General features: G+C 35.6%; 1 protein-coding gene across 2 annotated transcripts; it reads right to left on the bottom strand.

The window, feature by feature from the left end:
* Window positions 1-357: 357 nt before the first annotated feature.
* LOC125671924 (high-affinity choline transporter 1-like) lies at window positions 358-16,693 on the bottom strand. Of its 2 annotated transcripts, none has more exons than XM_056163626.1 (7): window positions 16,489-16,693; window positions 7,816-7,923; window positions 4,437-4,592; window positions 2,888-3,036; window positions 2,225-2,441; window positions 1,508-1,737; window positions 358-1,068 (listed from the first exon to the last, which is right to left on the bottom strand). In XM_056163626.1, the coding sequence occupies exons 1-7, from the start codon at window positions 16,652-16,654 to the stop codon at window positions 529-531; spliced, it is 1,566 nt and encodes a 521-aa protein (XP_056019601.1). In that variant the 5' UTR covers window positions 16,655-16,693; the 3' UTR covers window positions 358-528. The 2 variants fall into 2 exon arrangements, with proteins under 2 accessions (XP_056019601.1, XP_048763867.2); XM_048907910.2 differs by having other exon boundaries at window positions 2,159-2,441; window positions 16,489-16,692.
* Between the last annotated feature and the right edge of the window lie 496 nt (window positions 16,694-17,189).

Here is a 17,189-nt window from a genome sequence, read left to right as displayed (position 1 = left end):
CCTTTTTTCTTCGCCCTCAAAAACGGTCACGCCGTAAGACATATAATAGGGTGCAATAGGATATCATTTTCTTGCTGAGCATGACATTTAAGTTATTGTGTCAAAGTCGTATAACTCTTTACTTTGCTTTAAGAATTTATCAATACAAAGGCAGAGCAATCTTGTATATTTATTTCTTCCCAAAATTAATAATCATCCGAAGCAGCCTTAAACCATCCCCATTCTATGTAAAACATTTCGTTGATCAAGACATACTATCCCCCTCTAAATCTTTATTATATGCATAATATATAATATCTTGGATACCTCTGTTGGCATTCCCAATACCTTTAGCAAAAATCTTATTTCCAGTATATAAAGATTGGTAATATATATTTTAATCTCTCTATAAGTTTAATATACATTTCATGACCTCAATAATTATATATACCAGTATATCTAACAGACGTTCATGCTACTCTACTGATTCCATTGTTTTCAAAGATATGACATATTCAAAATTATATACTTTTGCATTACAAATTCGATTTATCGTCTTGCCCGTATTTCCTCTGCAGAATTAACAAACGAAGGATTAACAAAAGTCTCCTCAGGCTTTGCCTTATATTTCGTCAGCTCCACATCAGTGGGCCTTTTGTTTGTCACACATTTGAATATATCAAAACGAGGATGAAGGATGTTCTTTTTGAACAAGAAATCCGTCAGATAGGAAACAAAGACTATCGAAGTGAAGGACATCAACATGCAGAGAGTTTTAAAAGGAAATAACTGTCCGTTCTTCACAGAATAGTAGGGAAATTTGATGAGCACGTCAATACCCAAAGAGGGTTCTCCTCCAGCGATCCGGAAAAACATGCCAATGATGTATCCCACAAGTGACCCGTATGTATTGGAAGCTCTTAAGTAAATGACACACAGAAGTTGTGGGAATAATACCACATATACGAGGTCAGAACAGAGGTACCACAACGTGTATATGGACTTCACAGTGATCGCCATGACGGTTGCCAAGACACCAGCACCAACAATGGCGACCCTCATCACCCAGATGATTTCCTTCTCGGAAGCCTGAATAAAAATGTAAACAAACTTGATAAATAATTTAAGTTCAGTAATTACCCAGTATTTCTTGCAAATGGTTTACAAAGGAGTTTATTATTGTTTACGGGATTACACTTTCCTTCACAAATAAGCACCCTTTATCATCTTCCATATGATAAGAGCAGTACAAGGCATGTATGAATGCATCATCTATCGCAACAGGTACATGTACTATGTACGCAAGGTTATGTTAATAGTCGCAACGGTATTTAAAACCGTGAAGGTAATATAAAATGCTAACAGTATTCAGAACCGTGAAGGTAATATAAAATGCTAACGGTATTCAGAATCATGAAGGTAATATAAAATGCTAACGGTATTCAGAATCGTGAAGGTAATATAAAATGCTAACGGTATTCAGAATCGTGAAGGTAATATAAAATGCTGTCTAAAACGGATACTCTACCTTCTTTCGGATCGCCATTTTATAGATATTCCTAGCAAACATACAACTGGCGGATAAAATGGAAGAATCGGCGGACGACATTACTGCAGCAGACACCGCTCCTAATCCAAAGAAAGATACCCATTCTGGAGTCAGGTATTGCAGAACTAAAGGTAAAATATCGGACGATCTCTCAGCAATCTCAGAAACGTTTAAGTTGTCTCTTGTTACATAGGCCGTACGATTCCAATCTGGAAAGAGAGATAAGTGTGAATATACCCCGGTATATTTCTGAATGAAATACACACATTATCTACTATAAAGGGGAATAATTTCACGGGTTGTACTTTTCGCTGGGTTTTTTTTTTTTCATTTTAGACACATTCGCGGGCTCATAAGTTCGCGAGTTTGAATCACTATAAGCCCTACCCCTTTTTTAAACACATTGTGTATTAAATAAAGGTTACAGAAAATACTATTCACGGTTTCTTAGATTCGCGAATTTATTTAGACCGCGAATATAGCGAAACTTTTCACCGTGATTTATTTCCCCACTATAGAATATTCTGAATGAAACACACACATTTAGAAAATACAATGAAAGATACCTTACATACCTTTGTTTGTAAACGTTTTGGCAAATCTTTAACAAATGAATGAACTGAGTTTTACCTGTATTGACAGCTATGGCGCCTATGAGAACTGATGGTACTGACATAATGATACAACCCAGGCCACCTGCAAACGATAGGCCCTGAGCAATCCCAGCTGTTCGTGCAGACAACACCCTTTGGAAAAATGCCTGCCAAGGCACTCCTCCAAATATAAGAAGGAGAAAGGAGTCAATATACACCCCTGCAAATACCGGATCCACCTCTTTGATCCACTCCGTAGAAGAATTGACAGATATGTTCTCTACGAATTCATTGGTCATAGCAAATGGGATACATAACCACTGGAAAAAACCAAAAGCTGAATGAATAAGCAAAGATCCTTATAACTGTGTTTACAGTAAGCATTAAAATAAATTACTAGTATCTTAAAAGAAACTGTGACACGAATGTTGTCTTTCATTACTAGTATCTTAAAAGAAACTGTGACACGAATGTTGTCTTTCATTACTAGTATCTTAAAAGAAACTGTGACACGAATGTTGTCTTTCATTACTAGTATCTTAAAAGAAACTGTGACACGAATGTTGTCTTTCATTACTAGTATCTTAAAAGAAACTGTGACACGAATGTTGTCTTTCATTACTAGTATCTTAAAAGAAACTGTGACACGAATGTTGTCTTTCGGCTTTCACATTGGACAACGCATAAACAAGAATGACCATACAATTTTGGGAAGATAACCAACTAGTGGAAGATTTGTTCATAATGATTTCATAGGAATACCCACCAAACCAATAAAAATGCAGATGAGTTGGACGACATCAGTGTAAGCCACGGAGTAGAGTCCCCCAAACAGAGTGTAGAATACGGCGATGGAGGCGGACACTACAATGGACACTTCATGAGAAAGTCCAACGATCACTCTCAGTGTACTCCCTGGAAACGATGTACAGACGTGAAAGTTAAAAGCATAAGATCATAGCTATTGCTTATCGACGAAGTGTTTCCAAGGATTATTATAACGTTGTAGAAAATGCTAAAACTTTAAAGGATGCCGAACTTTTTAGCTACATGCAGTTAGACGTTGGTATAAATAAAATGGAATTTGATCATTCCGTGTAATTAACGAACAATGAAAAAGAAAACCCCAAAACAGTAAAACAAATAGGTTTAAGCACGCTTTTCAATAAAGATTTAGATCGTGAAAAATAGACCTGTGTTCCTTATTTGATCATTCCGTGTAATTAACGAACAATGAAAAAGAAAACCCCAAAACAGTAAAACAAATAGGTTTAAGCACGCTTTTCAATAAAGATTTAGATCGTGAAAAATAGACCTGTGTTCCTTATTTGATCATTCCGTGTAATTAACGAACAATGAAAAAGAAAACCCCAAAACAGTAAAACAAATAGGTTTAAGCACGCTTTTCAATAAAGATTTAGATCGTGAAAAATAGACCTGTGTTCCTTATTTGATCACTCCGTGTAATTAACGAACAATGAAAAAGAAAACCCCAAAACAGTCAAACAAATAGGTTTAAGCACGCTTTTCAATAAAGATTTAGATCGTGAAAAATAGACCTGTGTTCCTTATTTGATCATTCCGTGTAATTAACGAACAATGAAAAAGAAAACCCCAAAACAGTAAAACAAATAGGTTTAAGCACGCTTTTCAATAAAGATTTAGATCGTGAAAAATAGACCTGTGTTCCTTATTTGATCATTCCGTGTAATTAACGAACAATGAAAAAGAAAACCCCAAAACAGTAAAACAAATAGGTTTAAGCACGCTTTTCAATAAAGATTTAGATCGTGAAAAATAGACCTGTGTTTTTGAACTTTGTAGTTCCTTATTATCTTTTTTCAAAAAGGTACAATTCCATTATATTACCAAGTCTCTCAAATATCAAAAATTTACTATATTACCAGCGAGGTTTTTATGCCTTGGTAGGGCATATACTTGTTGGTCTGCATGCCTGTTTGTCCACCAAAACCGTATCCCTGGTCATAATTTTTGAATATCTGATAATGCTTTCATATTTCACGCCTGTATTCCTTGTGACAATAAACCTTGAGCATAACTTTTCAACAGTTGGAGACAGAACTTTTATATTTTTCATTTGCTATTCCTTTTGACAAGATTTTGACCTCGTGGTCAATATCAATTTTATTGCAATGCGGGAAATCTATTTTTCACACCAAAATCTTGTTGTTTGTTTGCTCGGTGAGGGTGTCTGTGTTGCGTTTACGTGTCAATTTTGATAAATTCCCAAAATTTGACATGATACACAATATTATGTGTCCAGTTATATATAATTATGGTTTAATAAGATATACCTAGAGCGGCGAGTATGGCCCCAGACCAGAACACCTCCCCCATCAGTGCCGGTATGTAGAGAAGCCCTCCCATCCTCTCTCCGTAGGTCCGTGTGAACGGGTCCAATATGGTCACGTAACCTTGTTCACGCATCCTGCGGGCAAAAAATACTCCACCTAAATGTAAATGTTCACTTGTTTAGCGTCATGATCCATAAGAAAAATGAATAAGATTTATTTCTTGCAACATAGAGATCAACAAGTTTCGATAGCATTTTACATGAAAGGTGAAGATAACGAACAGTGAACCATCTAGAATCACTTAATCGGCAAGTGACAGTTTTCTTAATACAAAATGCTTCTCCATTTTCGGAATTTTACATTAGCCAACTGTAAAAACTATTAACACTTGTGACTAAATTCATATGAAAGTTGTGGCATTGTATTTCATCGACCTCCCTGTCTCGTGTCTACTATTGCATACTATTGCAAGGTGAAGATAACGAACAGTGATCAATCTCATAACTCCTATGAGCAATACAGAATAGGTAGTTGGGCAAACACGGACCCCTGGACACAACAGAGGTGGGATCAGGTGCCTAGGAGGAGTAAGCATCCCATGTTGACCGGTCATACCCGCCGTGAGCCCTATATCTTGATCAGGTAAACGGAGTTGTCCGCAGTCAAAATCAGTGTGCCAAGAACGGCTTAACAATCGGTATGAAACACGTCAGACAGCATTTGACCCAATGCGAGGTTGTATTGACGAACTAGATCGTTATAACGACCATAGAATTTGCGAAATGCTGACTTCAATCGAGACTGTTGAAACCCCTGTACCATCAACTTGTTTGTCAGTAGCTTACCTCGATTTAAAAACTGACTATACCCAGAACAAGCTCTTGCATATCGAATCAGTTGAGATATATAAACACCATATGCAGATGATAATGGAATATTGTTACATAAATATGGGAAGTTGACGATGGAGACGCTGAAATCATCCCGTTTGTCATACAGTTTAGTTGTCAGTTTGCCGTTAATGTCTACTTTCAATAAAATATCTAAATATGAAGCAGAAGTGGACGACTCTGTGGTGTCCTTTATTTCGAGCTCACAGGGATATATCAAATCGACATATGAATGAAAGCTATTATTGTTAATAGACAAAACGTCGTCGATATATCTAAATGTCGAATTGAAGGCCACAGCGAGAGATTTTTTCTTCTCGCGTAGAAGTTTTTTGAATAAATTCTGCTTCATATGAATATAGAAACAGATCAGCTAACAAAGGCACACAATTCGTGCCCATGGGAATTCCAACAGACTGTTGGAAGACCTGATCACCAAAGACCACGAAGATATTGTCGATGAGGAACTCTAGCATATTTTTTATTTCATCTTCAGAGTACTTGTGCGTGGAATCAGAGTGGTGTTTAACAAAGTATGTTTTTGAATGACTGATCACTAGATATGAATATTTCCGTTTTCCGTTTTTGTTGAAGAAGCAACTGTCTATGATGCCAAAAAGCCTAGTCTTTAATTTATCGTGAGGAATGGTCGTGTATAGTGTTGAAAAGTCATAGGTTTTAATATTATTGATTTGGGAAAATTTCTGCGATTTCAAGTTTAATAAAAGTTCTTTAAGAATTTTTTAGAATCCACATTTGATTAACACCACTTCTTTCATATGTAGTCGCAGAGTAAGTTTGAAGTTTCTCCTTCACAGCTGTTAATATTTTCGTGAGGAGCAAAGATAGGGGCTTGGTAGAGCACTTACTGGATCCAGCAATGTATCTTTGTTTGTAAGGGTTTTTATGTAGTTTAGGAATCCAGTATAGGTACGGTAACCCATATTCATTCGACCCATTGACTGGGATATTAAATGTGTCTAAAACTGAAGCATGGTTTTGAAGAATTTCATCTTTTGAAAGGGCAGTTGGAGTTGGGGTATTAGTATGATTACCAAAAGTGGAATTAATGCCAAGTTCGTTTAAAATACAGTTGTAATAATGAGCCTTACAAACAAAGACAATGTTGTTACTAGCTTTGTCAGCTGGAACCAAGGCATATTCCTCATGTAACCTATTTAATTCTTTTATCACTTCTGGTTTGCTAAACACAGAAGGATAGATGGTACGTACTTTGGTTTTCATGTGTCTAATGCGGGATTTTAATATCCCTCTTATGCTTTTAACCCATTCTGACAATGTATCAAGTTCTTCTTTTTCATATTTAGCCCATCGTCTGGCGTAATTTTCGACAGAATTCATAATACAAATGAAGTTCTGTCGCCAATTAAACGACCGAGGTTCTCTGTATTTAGGACCTTTTAGAATAAGTGATTTGAGGTCCTCATTTTCGACTATATCGACATCACCAGTAATGACATGTCCAGCTGGACTATAATTGAAAGAAGATGAAGAACAAGAACAAACTGGTGGATTACGTATAAGATCGTCTATATCTAGGCACTACAAAGTTTGTTTATAATTAAAAAGTTTGGCTGCAATAGTAGAAGTATAGCTGTAAGAAATACAGGGTGTAGACTTGAACTTGAAATAAGATGGAATACACGACCACTTGAATTTATCAAACGATACCTAATCGGAAATCTTTTTATCGGATTCTTTGTTGCTATAATCCAACTGCTATTCCTCCATGCTTTGTTTACATTGATTTTAAAACTACTAGTATTAGTCTTTTTGATAAATCTTCAAAGGAAGGTGTACATAATGTTTTGGCAAATGATCAATATTTTTTTCGGAAATATCTATATTCATACTGTAATACGCAAATAATCATACTTACCCATGATCAGACTGAGTGCATACCCCACCGCAGCCTGACAATTCACCAATATGTACTAATATTACATAGATTTTGACATTTTTTGTCAATGCGATGCTTTCCCTGCATGAATGGTATAATACTCACTAGGTACCTCTTAGATTGCTAAAGGATCGCAATGGTCGAGAAGATATCAATCTAATCGTTTAATTATACAGTTGAATAATTTAAAACATTGATATTGGCTACTAAAACATACGAAATGATAGATCGTCGGCCATTTTTGCATACAGATACCGTGCAAGACTTGGTCAAAAGTGATTACAGACGCGATGTTTTATTATTGTATGACTGAATAATTCAAAACATTAAAACCGACCACTTGAATTTATCAAACGATACCTAATCGGAAATCTTTTTATCGGATTCTTTGTTGCTATAATCCAACTGCTATTCCTCCATGCTTTGGTCACATTGATTTTAAAACAACTAGTATTAGTCTTTTTGCTAAATCTTCAAAGGAAGGTGTACATAATGTCTTGGCAAATGATCAATTTTTTTTCCGGAAATATCTATATTCATACTGTAATACGTAAATAATCATACTTACCCATGACAAGACTGAGTGCATACCCCACCGCAGCCTGACAATTCACCAGACCATAACTATAAACAGCTTCCGCCGTACCATTGATGAACCCTCCACCTACCCAGGTAGCTGAAACAATGTGCATGTAATCTAAAATTCAACAATCTCAATGTCTCTAATATATGGGTTTTTTTCTTTCTAGTAGTGGTAACAAAACCTTTTATAATGATTTCTTTTTCACGTGTAAATGACATCAGAGAAAAGAGAGAAAAAATACATCAAAAAAGGTTTCGTTTCCACTTGCATCAAAAGAAAATTGTGACTGAAAAAAATCACAGACATGTTGGAAGAATCCAGCAGCTTGACTGGTATATTGTTTTTCATTGACCAGAGTCCAAACATTCATCCGGAAAAGGATATCATAATCTTTTCATATACCGACTAACAAAATGTATATCAGGATGAAAGGAGTCACGATCATTTAGCAAAACGTGTATAGCGGTTGAGTGTGAAAAAGCATTCAATAACTTATAATAAGGTCAACAGACTCGACACATACAGGTACACAGCCAATAGTATACCTATATATAATTATAAATCTTCTACGCATTGATCCAGTGAGTGTTAATAACAACTAATGTCATGTCTTCGCATTTGCTTTCTGCAAGATTGAAATACTCGGCAGCGGGTTCTTTGACCCTTTTGGTTTTAATGGTAGACTGGTGTTTATTGCTCCTTCTACGTAGGCCCTCAGTTTCACCTGCGTATTTTTTGCCATACACCTTGCACCTTATGTGGTATATGCAGCTGTCCTTGCGACAGGATGTGTATTCAAGAATTTGGTGGCATCGGCAGGTATTCTCACTTTGGTTGTCATCAGAACAAGTTTTAAAGTCCACAATGGGCAACGCTTATTCCAATGTGGTTCGCATCCCCATGTCTTTAAGATTTCTGAGTTGTCTCAAGCTTGTGAGGCTCCTTCAAGACCTCGGCCATTCTTGAGTTAGTATGCTTCTTTGGAATTTTGTTTTATGTCTTTCAAGACAGTGGTACGTTGTTATTATTCGAAATCTGTCATCTAACATTGTTTACTCTTTATCATGCAAGGTGAAGATAACGAACAGTGATCAATCTCATAACTCCTACAAGCAATGCAAAATAGATAGTTGGGCAAACACGGACCCCTGGACACACCAGAGGTGGGATCAGGTGCCTAGGAGGAGTAAGCATCCCCTGTTGACCGGTCACACCCGCCGTGAGCCCCATATCCTGATCAGGTAAACGGAGTTATCCGCAGTCAAAATCAATGTGCCAACAACGGCTTAACAATCATATTAGGGATTGTCTGTCGTGTTTTGACATTTCATCAATAGCTGCTTACTGTTTGGGGGTTTCATAGTATCTCTTGCACAGATGGTTTTTCAGATGGGTGCTCTGTTCTTGATAAAGTGCAGGAGTGAAGCAGATGCGACGAACTCTGGTGATTATACATTTAGGTACTCCTTGTAACACATGGGGAGGATGGCAGCTATAGATGGAAGTCAGTGTGTTTGGTGTGGAGACTGAACTCCACACATCCGTCAACGATCTGATACGTGGTGTCTAGAAAGATTAGAAATGGTAACAGTGAACTTACTAGAAGCATGAAATGCGTTGATTAGTTCAATAGTCGTCAAGGTCTCCGCGAGCTTTTATCCATTTCATCTCAATATTGTCAATGAATCGTAACCAATTAAGAGGCTGTTTCGGTGCCCGATTTAGTAGGTTACGTTCAAGTCTTTCCATGAAAAAAGTTGGCATAAGAAAGAGACATTTTGGTGTCTATGACCGTGCCTCTTATTTGTAGGAAATATTCGCCGTTGGACATAAAGTTATTGCGCTTTAGACGTGTTTCAGGAACTTGACCACCGATTTTGTAGAAGGTCTCTGAATGGACCTCATATCCCAAACTTTCCTGCAAGCTCCAATACCCTCCTGTTGTAGAAGTTTGGTGTACAGGGAGGTGACGTATTTGGTCACCAAGGTGTGTTTGAGATATGACGACAAATTTTCTACATGAGGACGGAGATGAAAATCAAGGAATTCAGAAATTCTTTCCGTGGAATGTCTGATGGCACTTCCGATGGGTCGACCAGGCATGTCTTCTTTGTGGGTTTTTGGGAGGCAAGCAGTTATTAATTGATTAACTATATATTGTTTAACGTCCCGCTCGATAATTTTTTACTCATATGGAGACGTCACCATTGCCGGTGAAGGGCTGTAAAATTTAGGCCTATGTCTAAATAGATGAACGAGTTCATGAGTTTCTTTAAATTAGCCTAGGTCACGCAAGCCGTTTGACTCCCCACTTGCGGTTACGTTTTTACCACTTTGAATTTATTTGTTAATTTTGTTTAGTTTTTAACAGTCTTTTTAATTGCAAACAGAATGTATTATTGTTGTTTATAATTGTTTGCTTTGAAAGAGAAAATAGTCGAGGCTAAATGTTACGAGACGTTATTGGGTGTTTAGCGCAAGGGAAATTTCATTATATATATATATTTAAATGAATCACAATCTGACGTTATGACTATCACTTGGGACATTCCATGCTTCGCTCGGTCCAACGGTCACATCGTATACATATTAAATCGACTTCCTTTTGACACCATACTGAATGAATTTAGAAACTTTAAAGGGTTAAAACCAAAAACCTCTTTTCTCCTGAGTAATATAAAACGTAAGAAAAGTTATTGTTTTTCTTATCTTGATAAATCCATCCACTATTTTCACCTCAGAACACTTGGGGGGAAATTCGAACATTTGCAATAAAAATATTTAAAAATTAGATTAAGTGATTTTCAAGGACTTCTTTATTGGTTTCATATAAATGCATCCCGAATGCCCAATATTACAAACAATAATGAATATATTTCTATCATCAAATGCGCGCAGTCAATATTCTATTACCCTCACGTGCTCGCATGCAATCGTCATTGATCTGGATTGTAGTTTGGTACCTTCTGTCTCGCCAATTTAAAAAAATGCCCCTATACGTTCATTGTTTATGTACATGTATTTACATTTTCAATATTCTCTAATGATGAATCGCTTCAGTTGTAAACAATGCTCGTTCAAATACAAAACTACTTGATCAATATAGTAAGGTTTTTTTAACGGCTGGGAATTCCAAGAAAAAAGAAAGTAGAACGTAAAATGAGAAATAGATTTCTAACGCTCTATATGAAGTGTGCCGCGGTGAAGCGTCGCAGTTCATACTATGGCAAGCCCTTTTACTATTTATTCGAAAAATGATATATCTCTTTAAATTAAAGAGATGTCTCTTTAAAATGAGAGATATCTCTTAATTTTAAGAGATGTCTCTCTAAAAAAAAAAAGGAGATACATGTACCTCTTTCACTTAGAGATATACATGTATCTCTTTCACTTAGAGAAATATATCTTTTACTTTTAGAGATATCTCTTACACTTAGAGAGATATCTCTTTCACTTTAAGAGATATCTCTTTCACTAAGAGAAATATTTCTTATACTTTAAGGGTTATCTCTTTCACTTTGAGAGATATCTCTTTAACTTAAAGAGATAGCTCTCTAAGACTTCCTAGAGAGATATATCTCAAAGTATAAGAGATATCTCTTTAATCGTTAAAAAAAGATGGCTGCAATCCCGGGCGAAGATTTTGTGTTTACCGCATGTGAAGTATATAAAGGTAACAAAAATCAAAGACAATAAATTGATAAAGTATGTGAGCTAGACTGGATTTAGCCTCTCGTCAACTTATTGATGTTACCCCAACCACATCTTCAACCTTTTCCATTTGTACACTAGAAGTAATTTGATTGGTTAAAAAAATAGGGTTACATCATATCAATGGCAATGCAACAGGTAGAAGTCATTATGATCCCCGGTTGGAAAATCTAAAGATATATCTTTTTAAGTTAAAGAGATAGAAATATCTCTCTAGCTTTAAGAGATATCTCTCAACAGTGCTCAAGCTGGGTTTCGCCATTTTCGCCAATGGCGAATTTTTTTCAAAATTGGCGAAAAAAAAATTAAAGTGGCGAAAATCTCTTTTTGCAATAAATTGTATTTTTAAATCTATCTTGTGTTTTCCTTTGTCAGTGACACATTATCGCCAGTTTGTTTATGCAGTCAAAATTTGTTTATTCAGTCAAGGCGTGCGACCGGAAATCTTGCGTCGCTCCAGTGCACACAGAGCTGGTCACGAAGGCCAGATAATAGCCTCAGGTAATGTATGGCTGCAAAAAAGTCGGTGATTATGTAATAAAGTACATCCGACAGCTGTGTACCCTGCTGTGGTCAATTGTTTAACATTTAAAGTCTTATTCATGATCGTGTTATCATCTCCACATTAATGTCAATTCTTAACCACAGAACCGACCGGTAATTAAATTGGCCGTATTATTGTGTATAATGACTTATGTATATACATCAATTGTTTGTTTTTGCGGCCAAGCTCGTTGATTACAAGATTTTGATGTGTTTGAGGGTAAAAATCACGCATTTTGAGGTTGGACCCCCCCCCCTTTTAAAACCAAAATCAATGGTAGACACCCCCCTTCAAACATTCCTGGACCCGCCCCTGCATTCATATAATTTTGTTTTCGATTATTGCGTTTAACGAGAAGAAACGTTGTGTATTCATAATTTTGTCCTTAAATTGTCGCACTGGACAAAAACTACCATTATAAACACATTCGCAATACTGAGTTTCAAATTTTTAAATCATGAACATCCGTTCATGTTTTGTCTTTGGTCAGCTATCGAAATGACGGATTACAATTGCATTCGTATAATCATTATCTAATATTCAATACGGAGAGAGATCATTTGTTACATATATAAGGAACATTTGATTTGCAGCTCCAAGTGACTTTCTAATAATTAAGTTTTATTGACATTCAATTCATGTGTGCAACAATTTTTGGAATTTTTTTTTTAAAAAAGTACTTCCTCTATGCAATATTATCTAATTGTGATTTCCCGCTTGCGCGGGATTTCATCTATAGTATATCAGAAATTTAGAGGTGGTACATTTGTCTTCATACCAGGAAACTCTTTTCCTGTACGAAAGTAAAATGATTCGTTCATTTATTGACAAAGAAGAATGATAATTGCATTGCTTGAGGTAGCTCATTAAACTAAAATGTTATGCAATAACTCGTTAAAACAACTCATATGAAGTATGAAGTTGATCAATGAAAAAGAAAAATATTGCATACATTTGAGTATATAGATCTAGTCTAGATTTGAAAGAAAAATCCAAACTTAGTTCAATAAGTCTCATTTCTACTTGTAGATCAGTGCCTGATGCTACATGTACATGTACATCTAATAATTTTGAGAGTGTGACGGTACATATTGTCGTCCGGTGTCGCATGATTTAGGAATGCTAAATACCTATAATTTTCGTTCCGGGTTATCATTTAAGTTCCGGTCCGCGTAAGTTTAGTTCCGGTCATAATCACACTTTTAGAAGTATGAAATGCATATGTTTACGCACATTTCTTGTGGGTTTTATTTCTTTCATCGGATTATACAATAATCAAAGACTAATATCATTAGAACCGGAATATTTATACGTCTATTTTTGTGTTTTCAAAATTTGTCAGATCAACGGGTGTTTATCCTTGTTTTATTACGGAGAGGGGTGAGTCCAGGAATTGCGGTTACAGGGGGCGCCACTTTATGAGGCAGGGGGTATGGCCCCCAGTGTGTCCAGGGTGAAGCCCTGTTGGGGGCCAGGGGGCGAAGTCCCCGGAAGTTCCAGGATTTTACAGTTTTATAGGGCTTGAAATATGTCTCCTAATTAGTCATTTGTACTATTTTCCATCATTTTTTATGACGCAAATTTTAAGAGTTTTTAGAAAAAATGAAGTTCTCCCAAGAAAGTAATTGAAGAAATCAAAAGATTTTGTCATTTATTTCTCCGGAATTGGAAGAAATTATTGCTTCTTTTATCGTTTAGTACATTTTTCTAAACAAGATACCACGATTTACCTTAAATTTGAACATTTTAGGGGGGAGGGGGGCTCCGCCCCCCCCCTTAAATCCGCCACTGATGGAGGTTTGATCTCCAATTCATAGGATTGTAAACTGGAGGTGTGAAACCTGTATATATATGTAGATAGAGTTGTTAAATGACTCCTTCTACAATATGTACCGACACAAACACACTTTGAATAAGATCATTTCGATTTGCTGACCAATCAACAAAGAGGGAAATAAGATCATTTCGATTTGCTGACCAATCAACAAAGAGGGAAATAAGATCATTTCGATTTGCTGACCAATCAACAAAGAGGGAAATAGTATCCAACGTTTCCAAGAGTATCCATAGGTTGTGCAACTCGGCTTTATATCAATATTATCTCGTAAATACGAGATAATGGAATGTGAGTTTATTTTTTTTTACATGATACTAATAGGCTTTCGTAGGGAAGTAAACAAATACAGTCAGTTGAACCCTACAACTGCCCACCCCAAGGAATGTTTGAAAATCGCTGTATAAATTTAGCTAGACATGCAAAGCTGACTGCTTGTAAAAGTTGTTAGCTCTGTCACAGACCTACTAGCCCTGAGAAAATAACTGCATTTCTTAAAATTACTTTTACATGTATTACTACATCTATCTTCTAATGAAGTACGATGGACCTAATTCGTTTCTAGTACATGTACATTATATTTTATTGAAATTTTAATATACGGTAGAATATGCAGTAAAATGTACTAAATTGACGAGGTCTGTCCATTTTGTTACAGGTACAATAATGAAGTTGATTCATCTAAATTTTATTTAGTGGAAATGTTATCATATCCGATCGGGCGTCTATATCAAGTTTATTCGCCCGTGGTAAAAGTTATGTGTCTCGGACGGCCGGGAGCACGGTTATTTCAAACACTGCAACGGGCTCAAGACTCTAAATGTATAAAGAACAAGATAGTGAAGGTGGTCGAAAATTAGAAAAAATGGCTGACATTTCAAATGAATCTGCAATACAAGTTTAAAATAATTACAGTTTTAAACCGCGTTCATGTTTTTGAGGGATTGTTTGGCTTGGGAAAGTGATCATTTCTATGTGTTTGTGAGGGGAGGGGTGTTAAATAAACATAAAATAATATATTGTAAAATAGAAACAACTTTAGTTGTATTTCTGGTTAGAATAGAATATTGAGACATTACTATATGAAATTGAAAAAATAACCTTAATGGGATTCAAAAATAAAATTGTACTATTATTAGTTTATCCGTGTTACTACGATCATGCGATCACAAAAGAAGAAAAGAATTTCAATTATTAGCCGCGCAACTAGATATATAGCGCAATATATGTACACATTTATATATATGAAGAAATTTTGTGATATGTATTTTGTATATAATTGATTATTTTGTCCATACATATTTGATTTCCCTTTCAAAACTAGGAGTCAATAACGTTGTTTCGAGTTCTTTTGGAAGTGATGCATAAAAAGTAAATAACATTGTTGAATGGTGTCGCGAATATGTGTAACGTTATTTGTTAAAAACTGCTGTTTTGATGGTTTTTATCAAACTTTGACATCTTTTTCTTTAAAAAACGAACTCGATTACCCCATCATTTTTTTTTTCATAAATATTTTTCAAATTGTTTTTGTTTCGCTTCGATATTAATATTATCAAGATGAACAGCACCAAATTCTGTCTATTTTAAGTTGAATTATGCAATGAATAAAGTCAATCACTATTATTTTCTATATAATTCAATGAAAAACAGTATCGATACCGTTCAAACAAACAATGGTATGTTGAAGACGTAATTACTAAAAACCTGTGTTGTTGAATGAAAAATAATTTTCACAGAGAGAGAGAGAGAGAGAGAGAGAGAGAGAGAGAGAGAAATACAATTATTATGGAGATCCATCACAAGTTTATGTACTGCAAAAAAAAGGGTCAAATCCGTTGCTAAGAGGCTCAGTAAGAAGTACGTGTATCTGCATCTCTATCGTTTTCTTTGATTGCGTAATTCGTTGTACTTGTATAATTATGTAGATGAAACAAACAGATACCTTACATTTTTGGCGACTTTCATACTGTAGAAATAACATCTTCATGTGCAATCTCTCTCTCTCTCTCTCTCTCTCTCTCTCTCTCTCTCTCTCTGTGTGTGTGTGTGTGTGTGTGTGTGTGTGTGTGTTTCTTGTAAATCTTAGTACATGTTCTTGTGTTATATACATACGATTGTTTACAAGTTTTCTTTTTCTACAACAGACATTATATGCAGGTAAAAACCACACATATACCGTTGTCTGGGAGAAATGGTATATCTTATACAGAGATGTATGCGACATAGAGTAGAAATACAGTAGACACAAGATTGATATAAACTTTACTTTCAATTATATATAATAATAAAAAAATTAAAAAAAATTAACCTGTTGTGGTGAACACCCCCACGAATGCCCCAATACAGAGATTTATGCGACATAGAGTAGAAATACAGTAGACACAAGATTGATATAAACTTTACTTTCAATTATATATAATAATAAAAAAAAAAAAAAAATTAACCTGTTGTGGTGAACACCCCCACGAATGCCCCAATACAGAGATTTATACGACATAGAGTAGAAATACAGTAGACACAAGATTGATATAAACTTTACTTTCAAGTATATATAAAAAAAATTAACCTGTTGTGGTGAATACCCCCACGAATGCCCCAATGTCCCGCCCTGCCAGCATGACATTCTCGCTGTTGGTTTCGCCTTTAGTCCGGCGGGCCGCCCAAAGTCCGATGACTAAGATGACGAAATAGAAGATAATGACTGAGATCAAACCGGGAACATTCACCACCATATTTGTCTGTCTGTGGCTCGGGTTCACAAGGCGGGAATGAAAATAATTTCGCTTCGCTTGACAAGGCTTTACGATCAGTTTGTCAAGCAGAGTTTTACCACAAGCAATTTGTCAAAAAACATTGACATCATCAATTTCTAAGTGTTTATATCTTTTGACATTTATATTTCTTTTACCTATTTTCAGTGTACAGAAAAATGTTTTAATAAATGCACTTCAAAATTTAATACATTAATGAATCCAGAGATGTCTACGACACGCCGTTTAAGTATTTTTCAGCCAATTTCTGATATAAAAACATTTTCGATATCAGATATTCTGTTTTCTGATATCAGAAAATCATTATTGATATCAGAAATCCAATTCTTTTTTCTGATGCTAAAAAAAATCTATCTATTTATTATTATTATTATTTTGGATATCGAGAAGTGATTTTCTTCAGAAAAGACATTATTTGATATCAGATGTGGTATCGCCGCCCGCTGTCCCTACGTTTATGGGGGGAAATATACTACTCAAAATTTGATAGGATCAT

This window comes from Ostrea edulis, chromosome 4 (genome assembly GCF_947568905.1).
Source record: "Ostrea edulis chromosome 4, xbOstEdul1.1, whole genome shotgun sequence".
Classification (NCBI taxonomy): domain Eukaryota; kingdom Metazoa; phylum Mollusca; class Bivalvia; order Ostreida; family Ostreidae; genus Ostrea; species Ostrea edulis.
This window is presented reverse-complemented; position numbering and strand designations above follow the sequence as displayed.